General features: G+C 32.5%; 1 protein-coding gene across 3 annotated transcripts in view; it reads left to right on the top strand.

Moving 5' to 3' along the window:
* The first annotated feature begins 92 nt into the window (after nt 1-92).
* LOC117333587 (poly(A)-specific ribonuclease PARN-like) overlaps nt 93-14,113 on the top strand; it is a 28,855-nt gene continuing 14,834 nt past the window's right edge. For all 3 annotated transcript variants that reach the window (XM_033892960.1, XM_033892953.1, XM_033892945.1), the window contains exons 1-16: nt 93-123; nt 2,335-2,412; nt 2,704-2,777; nt 3,722-3,789; nt 4,196-4,277; nt 4,762-4,822; nt 5,625-5,805; nt 6,018-6,122; nt 6,568-6,694; nt 7,731-7,787; nt 7,993-8,070; nt 8,977-9,020; nt 9,258-9,300; nt 9,668-9,743; nt 12,017-12,127; nt 13,904-13,973. In XM_033892960.1, the coding sequence (XP_033748851.1) occupies nt 105-123; nt 2,335-2,412; nt 2,704-2,777; nt 3,722-3,789; nt 4,196-4,277; nt 4,762-4,822; nt 5,625-5,805; nt 6,018-6,122; nt 6,568-6,694; nt 7,731-7,787; nt 7,993-8,070; nt 8,977-9,020; nt 9,258-9,300; nt 9,668-9,743; nt 12,017-12,127; nt 13,904-13,973 (1,274 nt within the window). In that variant the 5' untranslated portion in view covers nt 93-104. The remainder of the gene's footprint in view (nt 124-2,334; nt 2,413-2,703; nt 2,778-3,721; nt 3,790-4,195; nt 4,278-4,761; nt 4,823-5,624; nt 5,806-6,017; nt 6,123-6,567; nt 6,695-7,730; nt 7,788-7,992; nt 8,071-8,976; nt 9,021-9,257; nt 9,301-9,667; nt 9,744-12,016; nt 12,128-13,903; nt 13,974-14,113) is intronic.

Here is a 14,113-nt window from a genome sequence, read left to right as displayed (position 1 = left end):
TATTAATATAGTGATTTTTGGTATTGAATGTGTATTTTTTGTCATAAAATTGTATATTAAATTATCACTTGAACTACTTATTTTTTACTTAAGCGGCTTGGAAAATGGAGATCACACGAAAAAGTGGGTAATTTGACTGCAGCTAAAAGCCGAGTCAAGTGTCGAACTGTTGAAGGCTTTTGACTATATAATACTAGTATATTTCTATAATAATGATAATATACATTGAGTTAAATTATATTTAAGTACAGCCATGTATGCTATATTTAGTTCTTTGTCAGAATATAGAACGTGCCGTTTCTGCCGAGTCGTCTCAGCCAGCAAACAAAATGAGTCTGGATAGGACATCGAGGGTAGTAACTACAGTACTATGTTCAAGTAGAGAGAGAATGTAATTATGTCGAACGAAAATCAAGTGTCACACCTCTGACTTGAAGACTGGTGCTCTAATGTTCAAATTTAGCCTTACAAGTTGATAAAAATAAAAGCTTGTGACGGGTCGACATTGATATGAGCATTTCAGCTGCATAGTCCTCTGACTGCGGATGTGTGGCGAATCTATATACCTAAGTTAAGCAACGTAGAGTGTGGTCAGCTCTTGGACGGTTGAGTGCTCGGTTGTACCTAGCTGGAGCATGGTACATTTTTAGCCAGAGTTTCCTATGGCCCAGATATGCCATGTCTGGTCCAGAGTGCACTACAGTATATATACACTATATATGAAAACGTGGAATTCTTTCGCTTAGATTTTGATGCAAATACAATAAAATCGGACGTGATATAATAATACCCACCTTATATGTAAAAATGAGAGATTTATCTACTAAATGTTTAAATCAAGAAAACTAATTGTATTATTCCTCAAAACATGTTAATATATTTCACACAAGAATTATGATAAGCGGTAAACTATGGCGTGGGAAGCTTTAAGGATGTCATAATTAGATATTTTTGCTTAGGCAAAAATAAAATATTGCCTAGGCAATATTCGATTCTGCCTAGGCAAAAATAATTTTGTTTCGATTATTGCCTAGGCAGAAATTGAATTTTGCCTATAGGCAGAAATCAAATTTTGCCTAGGCATGCATAGTTATTGAAATTTTGACCAGAGTAAAGCAAGTGTCTATACATATGGAATAGAACACCGATATGAGACGTACTAAATGGATGTTTTTTTGGTAAATAAATATCTCATTTATCCATATATGTAAGTTATATATAATTAGGTGTATATCTATGTGTGTAACTCCCGATTATTTTGTATTTGCACCAAAATCTTAAGAACACCAAACAGTGTGGGAAATTCCATGTTTTCATATAGTACGTATACGTAGTACGTGTGCTGTACATGTGGCCTTACACTAGACATGGTGTCAGGGCCAGAGGAAACTCGGGCAAATGCTAGGTACATTTGGTGCACGTTACATCTTTGGTGGCAGTGAACAGGCCTGGTATTCTGCAGGGTGCGCTTACTGACAGCACGGGAAGCAAAATGCTCCTGGAGACTTGTTGATGACAAAGGGGTCTAGTCATGAGACAGCACCACTTTAACAACAAGAGGGACTATAATGCATGTTGAGGATGCCAGGTTTAAACCAAGAAAGCTTCAGGGCGAAGTTCATCGTTGAAGGGGGTGGGGGGTTGGATTGGTTGGTTCATGGATATGGGTATTTTAGCTGTATTGTGCAATAGCTGGCTTTTGTTGCTGTGCAGTCGTGTGCTGTGTCGTGTACATGTATATATGCGGAAGTTAAGTAACGTCAGATGTACATGTAGTCAGCGCTTCAATTTTGTTATGTCTAGACCGTGGCAGAAAGAAAGAAATATAGAGATAGAGGAATTTCTTTTAGCATACTTGTACATTTGAGAGAGTGTTTAGAGCTGGTATTTAATGGAATAAGAACATGGGACCTCTAGACTATTGAAAGAAGCTCTAGTGATATAGCCCTAGTCAGTTTATCATATTTATATCATAACTGTATAGCTATAGGTTGATCGCGCGATGTAATATCTTCACCGGAAATTATATACAGGCCTGGCCCACTCTAACCTGAATTTATATATGCAGGTGACTAAATAGTCAGGGGTGAAGACATTGTGAAGGAGGGAGTAGTGAGTATAAGGTTACTTTACTATCTCAGGCTAGCTGTAATAATTACCCTTTAGTATATAGTGATAGGATATCTGCTTGGAGAGCACAAGATCGCTTACTTGAGGCCCAGTACAGGCATGCGCAGCCGGGTATTTTTCATCACTCCTTCCTTTTGATTTAAATGTATATTTACATTTATAAAATTAATGTATATGTATATCATGACATTTTTTGAATTTCAGATTTTAAACAGAGGCTAAATTTTGTCACAGAATCTATCAATAGTGCCGATTTTTTGGCTGTTGATGGGGAATTTACAGGTAGGCCTGCATGTACAGTTCATGTATGTATATAAAAAAAAATCATTTCTTAAATTCAAAGACTTCAGATATTGTAAATATATTCTGTTTCTGATCATAACAAGAAGGAGAACAAATTTGATGAGAAATGAACAATACTGATATAAATCACATACATGTATTTGAGTATTTAAAATGAAACTGATGAATATACGAGTATATACACAATATACTCTTTGCAGTTGTGTTTGTACAGCAATTTGATTATGCTAAATGAGGTTAAGATGAAGATCAATTGTGCTTTTTGTTTAGGGTTGGATTCAAATAATGGTGGTCATGCAATGCCTTTTGACACACCAGAAGTGCGTTACCAGCGAGTAAGACAGGTAGAGTTACACAATTCAGTTGCAATAGATGCTTTTACTAGAGGTGTCACAATTTTGTATGCATTTTTCTTTGGCATACACTGAAAATTAGTTCAATAGATCCTATAAATATACATGTATGACATTCCAGTAACTTGTGTATATGTATATAACTTTATATGCATGATTTAGTTGGCTATAAGTACATGATCACCAGTATATTAATCTCTGAAAGGTTTACATGTTAAACCTGGGTGACTTTATAGGTTTCCTCTCTGTCTGTCTTTTACGTATGTACGTACATAACAAAGTTTTCAGTGCTCTATAGCGACTTCATGCCTTAAATTTTGTGACAAGGTTGATGTTTTGAGATATTTTGAGCTGGGGCCGGTAGGAGCGAATGTTTTGCTTAAGCAAATAACCTGGCCATGGTATGCTTGGTTTAATAAACCCTGTACTTACTGAATTTAGTACTGCTATTTAAACATATATAAATAATATTGATAATGTATTTCAAAAGTGGTGTTTTAATTTGAGTTCTTTTTAAAATCTCAATTTGAAATATACAAGAATGTACATGTAATGTATTAAAATAATTCATAATATAGTAATAATTGTTCAATGAGTTTCTATAAAATGTAGTTAGTTTTCTCCAGCAGTTTTCTCCAGCTAATTACTATTTATACTGTGAACATACAATAAATGCAGATGTTAACATAATTACATTTACATATTAAATAGCATTTTGATAAATTTTGCAATGTCATTCAATATACATGTATACATATATGGTATTTGATCCTTGCAGATCGAGATTAAACACCCAGATAAATGCCAATGCAATATATAGAGTTGTTGTTTTATACATGTAGAGATTAATGGTTACATGAACATAGAAAGAGATAATTGTATAAACCTGATAGAAAGTTTTTTAAAGAAGGTTTATGCAATTTTGTTTTATTCAGGGTGCTTGCGATTTTCTTCTCCTGCAGTTTGGCATTTGCACCTTTCATTATGATGAAGCAAAAATGTTGTAAGTTACCTGGTAGATAAGGATTTTACTTTGAGTCATATTTAAATCATAAATTACATTTTAACGTTGTTACATATACTTTCACATATAATATATACTATAAGATGAATGAGTTCTTAAAAAAAATATGAAAAATTGTATACTGTATGTTTTTACAACATTTCATTTGTAAACAATACAGGCTTCATAAAATATGCAATAATCTTTGCAATTCTAAATTTGTGTTATGGCTGAAAAAATCATTGCAAAGAACTTAAAAAAAAAAAAACTGAATTTGATGGGTAGTAGTTAAAATAAAATTCAATTTGCAAAAGTTAATTTCAAAATTGATGTATTATTTTTGCCAGTTCATTGCACTTTGCTTATTGTTATTGCACTTTGCTTATTGTTATGTATATTATCACAGATATGAAGCGAGACCATTCAATTTCTACCTCTTTCCTCGTCCATACTCACGAACCGGTCCTGACATTCGCTTCATGTGCCAGGTAACTAAATAATTATTTAAGGTGAATCATTGTTTCATATACCAGTTCATTCTATTAGCCAGATCATTGGCTTTTCAAAAGTCTGTTAATCATCTAACATTGATTTATATATCCGAGATGTGTCATAGAAAACAAATAATTGTGTGTAATTTTGAGTCTATATAAACATCCTGCCACCACATGTTGATGGTCGGGTAGCAAAGTGGTTACACACTCAATTTTCAACTAAGTGATTCTTTGATCGCCATGAAAAGATATGGGTTCACTTCCCAGACCACTTGGATTTTCTTCAGGTATTCAGGGTTCCTCGAGCTCCCACAATAAGACTTCTTGCGAGCTTCCATCCGGGCAGACAAGAGTGTTCAATATAAGTTGATACCTACATAATTTGTTTTACAGATTTTCATTTATGTTAATAAAAGTAAAATATGCTGTTGTTTACGTACATGCATGTATTGTTAATAATGATATTTACATTTTGCAGAGTTCAAGTATAGAGTTTCTGGCATCTCAAGGGTTTGATTTTAACAAAGCATTTAAAGATGGTTAGTATGATACTACATTGTATTTACAGATTTAAGTACCATTTCATGTAAAAATCAATTAGGGTGAAATTTTAAACCTATAATAATGTTTCTAAGATTGATTGATCAGGCTGATCTACATAATACTATTATGTGACTGAAAAAAACTAAACACATCCAGCCGCTCTGATATATATTCAACATTTTCATCTGATAGCTACCTAGCCTACATGTATTTGGTAATTTTTTTTTTTCTGTGAAATGGCTGTCATGATTTTGACTTTAATTATTGAAATCAAGAATCGATTGATAAATTGATAATGAATCAATAATTTTTTGGACTCGGATATTAGTGTCCCATGTTTTCCTCAAGTACTCAAGATCAAGAGGTTACATTAACTTTTACCTCTGCTGCCCTGGAATATATTATGGGAACCTCAAGATTTGGTTGATTTTTGCTTTATCTGCGGCTATATGACTAAGCCTTCAGTTAAGCCATGACATATTCCATGGGTGCTGTTAACATGTACAGTACTAGTAAGCAAAAGTGAATGTTACCCACATGGTAACAAGATTTACCCACATGGTAACAAGAATGGACAAGCAGAACTTGCTCAAATTTTAGTTTAAAGAATGGACAAGCAGGACTCGCTCAAATTTTAGTTTTAATTTGTCATGAGTACCCACTCTATATCTTGGTATTGGGATCCATTAAAATTTTGGAAATGTGTTCTGAACTTGTAAAAATCTTACAAATCCTTGAATACATGGCTTCTTTCTGTCATTACTGATATGTCAGAAATGTGATTTTCTTTAATTACAGGTATATCTTACTTGACACCTGGTGATGAGGCTAATCTACGTGAGGCACTACAGCAGAAACATCAGCAATTTTCCCAGTTCTCCTCTCCAGCATTTGTCACACCAGACGGAGTCTCTCAAGGGACCTCAAAGGGGCCAGTCAGCATTCCGGACGAGCAGAAGGAATTCATCAAAGAAATTTGGTAATATTACTGAATAGGGCCATCTGGGCCAATATCATCTTTTAAGCTCACCTGTCCTGTCATTATTGTTGATATATTGTATTTGTGATAATTGTGATAAAAAACCATTTTGAGAAGTGTCCCTGCAATGACAATTTACATTTTGGACTTGTGTATCTATCCAGAGTCAGATGTTTTAAGTCATGTTGTATAACACTGTTGTTTTGTTTCAGTGAGAAAGTTTCTGATTTTATTGAAAAGTTAACTGAAGACAAACTGAGCTTGCCATCCTGTAATGGTTTTCAGAGGAAGCTGATATACCAGTCTTTACGAGCTCAGTAAGTGTGTAGATGTCCCAGGCATTAAGCCTTCCTATTCCAGCTCTCTACCCTTTGTTGGTGTCACATTGTTTTCAATACATTGTTATTCTGCCAAAGGAAACCTTTAGACAAAGCTTGACATAATAGTTATTTTCTTGGTCAAGTTGGACACTAGACTGTTAAAAAAGTTAGAAGTAGGAATGGACATGTGGAGGAGGCACTGTGTGAAATTAGTTTTCTAGACCCTTATTTTATAGTGTAAGCGGTTATCACCTTTTCAATTAAGTGTGCTTATTGATTACTCTCTATAATCTTGATTTTACTTTCTTTATGTATAAAATATCTCTTAAATGATATGTAGTCAAGATTGAGTGTTTCATCTCAAAATATCATGTAGGAATTTATATTAAAGTGTTGTGAATTTGTCTGGTATTCAACATTATAAACACTGTATGTGGTTTAGGTTTCCATCAGGTATACACTTGGAGACTCAGACAGGTGAGAAGAAGGAACGACACATTGTTGTGACGAGGATAAAGAGTGAGGAAGACATGAAGAGACGAGAGGCTGAGAAGCAGGCTGCAGAAGTGGTAAGTACAGTCGAACCCGGTTATATTGAAATGCTCGGGGAATGGAAAAATACTTCAAATTAACCGGTTTTCAATATAACCGGGATCCAGCCTTTTGCCGACATATTTCAGTACCGCGTTACGTCAAACAACACACCATTGTTCAATATAGTTGATTTTACTTAGTCAGCATTTACAATCGGTGCCAAAATGATAATAGTTTCACAGTTTATTAAAAATAATGTTAAGTTCGACGGGAGAAGTCTTCGACTGTTGCTTGTTTTTGTTTATGTTGCGTTCGCGGACACACGTGAGAACAGTTTCCGGTACATCCAGGCTACTTTCCAAGAAACTTCCGTCTGAAATCGGACATGTGCGTCGATGATAGATGGATTTTCACGAATTGTTTGAGTGTCGTTGTCAATATCACTGTTCTGGTTACGTTTTTATCATTGTCTGTCAAATCCCTAATAATGGCCTCGTCATTTGTAATTGTCTCGCTCGTAGTTAAATGAGAGTCAATTTCGATGTATATATGTATCAGTAGCCAAAATAAGCTGTGTCCCTCAAGGTATTTTCGTAAACAAATACAGATTCATGCTCATAACGAACGCAGTTAATGATTAAAAGTCACAATTTATATGTATTGTGTAAATCAGAATTTCATTTTTACCTATCTATTGATCGGACGCACATACCGTAACGGCCGGTAATTATATAATCTAAGCCAGTCGTGGCGACTTTCAATATAAGCGGTACATAAACAATGGTTTAGCATTGCCGGGGGCAATACTTTCCTTTCAAATAAAGCGATATTTCAAATAAACCGATTTCAAAATAACCGATGAAACAATACAAAGACAAAGAATGCATTTGGACGGGGATTTTATTTCACTTCAAATTAAACGATATTTCAATATATCCGATTTCAAATTAAGTGGGTTCGACTGTATAATTATACTTTATAAACATTGTTCCCTCAAAAAAAAGACAAACATGTAAATAAACATACGATATCTTTTGGTTGCCTGACTATTTATTGATATTTTCGTTTCAGGCTGATTTGGACAATGCTGTAGGATTCACCAAAGTCATTCGTGCTATATCACAGTCTGTAAGTTATGAATTCTCTTTCATTAAACAGATAAAGTTTTGTTCATTTATTTTAAATTTTAAATTAGTTAATTTGATATATGGTTATTACATAGTACTGTATTTCTATGGTCTATTTCTATTCTATATGTAATACAAGGACTAGAGGAATAATTATATATATAGATACAGTGCAAACCTAATGATAGTATGTTATTTTTATACAGGGTAAATTGGTAGTAGGACACAACATGATGCTGGACCTCATTCACATACTACACCAGTTCTTCTACCCACTCCCAGAGGTATAGATAACGCTGTTCTATAGCATTCCACCTAAAAAATCCAAGGGTTACACAAATTTACCTTTTCTGCACATTTGGAGTATGTCAAAATCAATTATCAAAATTCCAGGGATGTCATTCACTCATGAAGATAGGATAAGTTATCGAGAATGCATCCTTTGGATTTCATGGATGGACAAATGCATAGGTCCTTTGAATTAATTCTAGACATCAAACACATTATTCAAATATCTAACCATTAACACAAAGTGTTAAAAAAAGATTATTAATGATGATAATTATGTACATTTTGTACAACAAAAAAGAGATTTCACTGGCATTTATGCAGGTTGATTATGTAAGGGGAGGGGGGGGGGGGGGGGGGGGGGGGATAAAAACTGCCCAGCCATACTTCCATTTTGAAGTAGCTTTGATTGAATAGAACTTGTAAGAAAGAAAATATAAATTAATGAAATAAATTCTTGCGAATAAAAACAGAGGTAAGAAAGAAAATATTAATTAGTGAAATAAATTCTTGCGGATAAAAACGGAGGAAATGAGTGTTAGTGTGGCACAGTGGTTACACTTGCCTTTCACTTAGGTGGCTAGGGATCTGTTCCTGATCAGATGTGAAAAGCTACGAGGTCATTTGCCCGATCCATGGGCTTTCCCCGGGTACTCATGTCTCCACCCACACCGAGACCCACCGCATGCTTCCATCCTGGCCAACAAGTGTGATTTATACTGTATATCAATTTAATAATTACATGTGTATGATATAATTTATTTTGTTTCCTGATTGGTTTAAAATAAATAAAGTTTACAAAATACGAAGAAATGAGGTTTAAACATTTCATAATGATTGCCAGTTTGAATGAATATGATGGAGAGTTCTTGGTTAGATTATTTTCTCCCCTTTATTTACAGAGCTATGAAGAATTCAAAGACATGTGCATGTCTGCCTTTCCCAAGTAAGTTAGAAATTTATTTTTTCATTTGTTATTAATATGTAAACAAAGGAAACTATCATGTGTTAAAAGTCCATGTATGTCTTAATCTTTTATGTGTGTGTTGATGATATATATTTGTCACTGAAATTGATATAAAATTCATCTAATAACTCTTCGGAGGAAATGGATTTTGATTGTGGTATCGATGAGTATAGCATTTAGTGAAATAACATGGAGGTTGTTTTTGGTGGATTTCAGAATGTTAGACACTAAACTTATGGCTAGCACCAGTCCCTTTAAGGTAAGTGAACATATATTGGCGAGTACACGTATGTACAAAGTTGATGCACAAATTATGAGTGGGACATAATTTTGTGTTAATTACAGCTATTCCCGAAGACAAATCTAAATCCTACCTCAAGATAAGAAATATAGGACATTTAATTAGTAATTTACAAAAAAAAGTAGAAGGTAGGAATCTTTTTTACTGAATTAAAATTATGATACTGTCCTGAATAAGCTTTGTAACTGAAATATATATTTTTGTTTTGATAATAAAATTATTGAATCTTCAAAACAAAAACAAAATCATTAAACAATTGAGATACACATTGTACATTTGTTATAGTAATAATAAGTCAACGTAATATTTTGGTTTTTGTGTGTAGGACAGAATAATGAGCACAGTTCTGGCTGATCTTCAAAAGATACTGGAGAACAAACCCTTCCAGAAGGCACAGGTTGGTAGGTAGAGAATCTCTTTAATTACTTTATAAACAGCACACATTATTGCCAGTTAGGCACAGCACACCTCTCCGTCTCTCAGCTACTTATAAAATGAATTGTGATCTGAAGGCCATGTAGTACTGGTATTGACTTTAATTAATGCATTGTATCTCTTTTTCATACTATAATAAGGTAGTAAATAGAGGAACTTACATGTGTGACTATGTCATATGGAATTTATTGAACGAGTTTAATAATTTAAATTGCATATGTCGTAGTCATGAGTGTTAGATTTTGTTTAACACATAACTCTTATTTATAAATCTGAATTAGGTAAGTGCACTCAATTAATTTCTTTATGTTATATTATTAGAGGTAAATTTAAACTTTGTAGAGAAAATGGTGTAACATCATAGGATGTCATCAATAATTTATGACATCACAATAATGTTATTGCGTATATGTCATACGATTTGGTTGACACAGCTTCATGATATGGTAAAACAGGCCAGTGATAATTAAAACTTAACGATCAATTAATCTTGACACTGATAACAGGCAGTGGTACTATTGTGAAAGGAGCTGTTTCACTCAATATAAAATCAATATGGAATAGTGACGTCACATGTCAAGTTTTTTGTGAGTTAAGTGTTAAATGTAATCTTGGCCGTCATTCCATCATAACAGTGTGTCCACTCATTAACCCTTACCACACTTAGAATCTGATCTAGAGCTGTATATATATGTAGAGATGTACTCAGGCATCTACATCTGGTTAGTATAGAATCTGATCTAGAGCTGTATATATATGTGGAGATGTACTCAGGCGTCTACTGATCTAGAGCTGTATATATATGTAGAGATGTACGCTGGCCTCTACATCTGGTTAGTATTTATAGAAAAATGATAACCCCTACTACTCACCTTACTATAACCCCTACTACTCACCTTACTATATCAACAAGGTGTAACACTTGAAGATGCAATCAGCATCGACTGTGAAAGGGAAGAAGGCTATCTATCTTAGAGCTGTTTTTTTAAACAGATATTCTAATTGGTCGACGATTATAGTTAGTATTGTTTAAAGAAGAATATTACACGTTGATATTTATAGATTCTAAATCAAGGTATGTTACTGAAGTTTTTGTGCTTTTTATATTTTAGTCAGATTGAACTTAAATTAAAAGTGAATCGAAGCTCACCCCCAACTTCTGATTTTTCAAGTGTTACACCTTGTTAATATAGTAGGAGCAGGGGCTAAGATATGGATTTTTTCTATAAATACTTACCAGATTCAGACGCCTGTGGTATGTAATTGTATATTAAATGATAAGATGCCGGTTTTTGATAGTCAATATATTTTTTCACTTCAGTAATGGCAATTTTCAATCAAAATTTTAACAAATTCAGTATGACTAAAAAAGTACACCCTTGCCTGTAACTTGATGGGATTTTTTTTTTTAAATCACAAAAGATATTTATATAGTTACATATAGCTACATTAAAATTTGTATCATATCTCTATAGTTACATTGAAGTTTGTATCATCATATCTCTATAGTTACATTGAAGTTTGTATCATCATATCTCTATAGTTACATTAAAGTTTGTATCATCATATCTCTATAGTTACATTAAAGTTTGTATCATCATATCTCTATAGTTACATTAAAGTTTGTATCATCATATCTCTATAGTTACATTAAAGTTTGTATCATCATATCTCTTTAGTTACATTGAAGTTTGTATCATCATATCTCTATAGTTACATTAAAGTTTGTATCATCATATCTCGATATAGTTACATTAAAGTTTGTATCATCATATCTCTATATAGTTACATTGAAGTTTGTATCATCATATCTCTATGTAATTACATTAAGATTTGTATCATCATATCTCTATAGTTACATTGAAGTTTGTATCATCATATCTCTATAGTTACATTAAAGTTTGTATCATCATATCTCTATATAGTTACATTGAAGTTTGTATCATCATATCTCTATGTAATTACATTAAGATTTGTATCATCATATCTCTATAGTTACATTGAAGTTTGTATCATCATATCTCTATAGTTACATTAAAGTTTGTATCATCATATCTCTATATAGTTACATTAAAGTTTGTATCATCATATCTCTATATACAATGTAGTTACATTTAATGTGTGTATAGTCATTTTTCACATTTTATTATTTAGTTTTTTATTTAATTACCATTTGTCACAATTTTTATAAAATATGAATTTGTATCAATTAATGTTTTATTTGTATTTTGATTTGAAGAAATAGCAGAAAAGTTCTCCAAATATACGACAGAGAAGGGCCCACTCCATGAGGCAGGGTATGATGCCTACCTGACAGGAATATGTTTCATCTGTATGTCAAACTTTCTAGGTATGTAGAGACTTCCGATATACCCTACCCTAAAAAGAAAACTCTTGACACATTATTTTGACTTGTATATCGGTATAATCATAAGCCCATATTATTAAAACATTTGGAAATCTTTACATTTTCTTTACATTAATTAATTCAAAACTAACTTTACCACAAAGAAATCACACATCTCTGATCCATCATGTGCACAGATGTGTGATAAATATTAGTGTCTACTTTTTCTGTCCACATATTGTACATACTTTTTCACATGCAGTGCAGAAATCTTGCGTACATCACGATATGGTGTGCAATTTCACAACAGTACTTAAAGATTTAAAATGATATTTTTGTGATATCTTACTTATATGTCTAGGACATTGTACCTCCGAATGTTTATTCTGTTATTACATATTGTATACAGATGATCCATTAGGTAAGTGTTAAGATGTTTGTTTTTTTTTTTATTGATGGAAAAGAGGGGGATGATACGGTTTATATATTAAAAAGGTAACTTAAAGATGTTTTTTTTTGTTTTTTTTTCAACATTTTCAATCAGGCAAGTTCAATAAGTTTTAACCATTTTTTCCATTCATTATTAAAAACATTGAGGCACTGTTCACCTTTACCCTGAGCAAAGTACTTGGACTGTGTAATAATCTTTTATTAGATTTACCAACACCATAACATTTAATGATTTATGAGCACACCTGATTTTGTACAGATATTGTTTAAAAATTAAAATAATTTCATTTTCAACTTTATCATAAATAAAATCATTGCTTGTTTATTAATTGCAAAAGGAATAGTAATGATATCTAAAAATGATGCAAAATTTAACAAAAATTGTTGAACTTCATTACATTCCCATAAAATATGGGTGATTGTCTCCCTTTCACCATTACAGAATGTACAGTTAGGATTAACGGCATAAGTGGTTAATATGTGATGATTTATTCTGAATTGTAGCCATCGTAGTTTTGTATTTTATGTTATTTTAAATGGGAGAGAGTATATCTTTTGCCATGCATCATTATCAAAATCAAATATATTTCCCAATTTATTTTGAGCTAAAACAATGTTTTCTTGTTTTATGATTAGTTTGTAAAAATCTTGAGACCCCTTTTTCTGTTTAAAAATAATGTCTAAATCTAAAGGGATGATCGGGTATTGTGGGGTTCTATTTAGGATAGGATAGTTTTTAAGGAACTCTTTTATGCTTCTTATTACTCCCATGATACTGTAAATAGTTTGCTATGTTCCCATATACATCGCAAAATTCTTCAAATGAAAAGAAAGAATATCACTTTTATTCTCAATTAGATCATTAATTATAATTATTCTTTTCTTAAACCAGTTTGGGAAAAAAATTACTTTTTTACCCACAATTATATTTTTATTATACCATAACGATAATTTAAGAATAGAATAACCTTCTTTCTTATATAACTCTTCTCTTACTCTAAAGATTATTCCAAGCTTTAAAAACATCCACCAAAAATACCTTTTACTCCAACTCTTAATTATTGATTTAATCTTAGTTAGTTTTTTATCAAAATTCATTTTAGGTATTTTATGTAAATCCACATGAAATTCAATCCCAAGAAGGGTAAATCTATCCATTTAAAATTCAACTCGGGTAGAAAAATGTCATTACTGTATTTCTTGCTGCCTATCCAAACAACTTGTGTTTTACCTGTATAGACTTTTAGTCCTGAAATTTAAGATGAACATTTATGTGAACAGTAGCAAATGATTAAAAACTTAAAAGATTTTGTTTGTTTGTTGTGACAGGTACTTTCCAGAATCCATCACAGGACATTGTTCCACCATCTTCACCCCTCGTCCAGCCATTTACCAACAAGTAAGGCTACCTTGGTTAAAATAAAAACACCAATTCATGAATCTAACTATTCTGTAACTCTTATATTAAACACATTATTCAATCTAACCATTCTGTAACTCCTATATTAAACACCTATTAATCAATCCAACCATTCTGTA

The sequence above is a fragment of the Pecten maximus genome, chromosome 1, assembly GCF_902652985.1.
Source record: "Pecten maximus chromosome 1, xPecMax1.1, whole genome shotgun sequence".
In the NCBI taxonomy this organism is placed as follows: domain Eukaryota; kingdom Metazoa; phylum Mollusca; class Bivalvia; order Pectinida; family Pectinidae; genus Pecten; species Pecten maximus.
This window is presented reverse-complemented; position numbering and strand designations above follow the sequence as displayed.